The 918-nt window shown below is 69.7% G+C and overlaps 1 protein-coding gene across 1 annotated transcript; it reads right to left on the bottom strand.

Moving 5' to 3' along the window:
- Window positions 1–3: 3 nt before the first annotated feature.
- On the bottom strand, window positions 4–561 carry LOC105310621 (DNA-directed RNA polymerase III subunit RPC5-like; the record flags this gene model as incomplete). The annotated part of the gene is made up of 2 exons (XM_011386773.2): window positions 244–561; window positions 4–169 (listed from the first exon to the last, which is right to left on the bottom strand). Coding segments are annotated over exons 1-2 (289 nt in total), but the record flags the coding sequence as incomplete, so codon positions are not given.
- Window positions 562–918: the final 357 nt, after the last annotated feature.

The raw sequence follows: 918 nt of genomic DNA, 5'->3' as shown, positions 1-918 counted from the left end.
CACGCGCGTACTTGGCCTGGATGCCGGTCCACAGCATGTGCTGCCGCCGGGCCACGTCCGGATGCTTCCTGACGAAGTCCTCGTCGTAGGGCAGCGCGAACTCCCAGCCGCGGCTGACGCGCACCACGGCCACGTGCTCCAGGAAGTCCTTCACGTCCTCCGCACAGAGCTGCGGGCCACAGGGGTGAGGCCAGCCCCGCCCCCCCACGCCCAGCCCCACCCATCGGGAAGGCCCTCACTCACTTTTGTCACCGTGGCCACCTCCTTCCTTACCACCCACCGGCTCTGCGTAAACTTCCACATCTGAGGAAGAAAGAACAGCTGTTTCAGGCCGGCCCCCTGGGAGGTGGTGCCGGCCCGGGGCATCAGGCGGGCCTGGGTGTGGATCCTGGCCTCTTAATAGCGCTGGGGCAGTGGGCAGTCACTTCGACGCTGAGCCTTGGGCGCCCCCTTTGTAAAGGGCCCCCAGGGTGGTCTGCGGGAAGAGGCTGGACCACCGCCCCCCTGGACCACACACGCCCGAGCAGGGATGCCACGTCGCCTCCAGGGTCTCGGCCGTCGGGTGAGTGCCACCGCACAAGGCTGAGTGAGGCTGCCACGACACTCTGCACCAAGACACGGGCACCCAGACCTGACGCCCCAGGAGCCGGGCCACCCAGGTGGGCCACACGCGGGCACGGCGGTCACAGTGTGCAGCTCCGGGGTGCAGGCTGCAGCGGGCTCTGAGCACCTGCCCGGGCCACAGAGGCACACGGGTCCCAGGAGCTCGGGGGTCAAGGCCGGGGGGACACCTTGGCAGGGTGTGGGTCCGGGGAAGGACAGGGGCGGGCAGCTGGGGCGATGGGGGTGACCCAGCCCAGGAGCCGCTGCAACAGTCCAGGACCACATGCGGGGCAGCCGTGTGGGGCTGCGTGGCCG

Source organism: Pteropus vampyrus, unplaced genomic scaffold, assembly GCF_000151845.1.
Source record: "Pteropus vampyrus isolate Shadow unplaced genomic scaffold, Pvam_2.0 Scaffold7508, whole genome shotgun sequence".
Taxonomy (NCBI): Eukaryota; Metazoa; Chordata; class Mammalia; order Chiroptera; family Pteropodidae; genus Pteropus; species Pteropus vampyrus.
The sequence above is the reverse complement of the archived record's forward strand: the minus strand, read 5'-3'. Positions and strand labels throughout refer to the sequence as shown.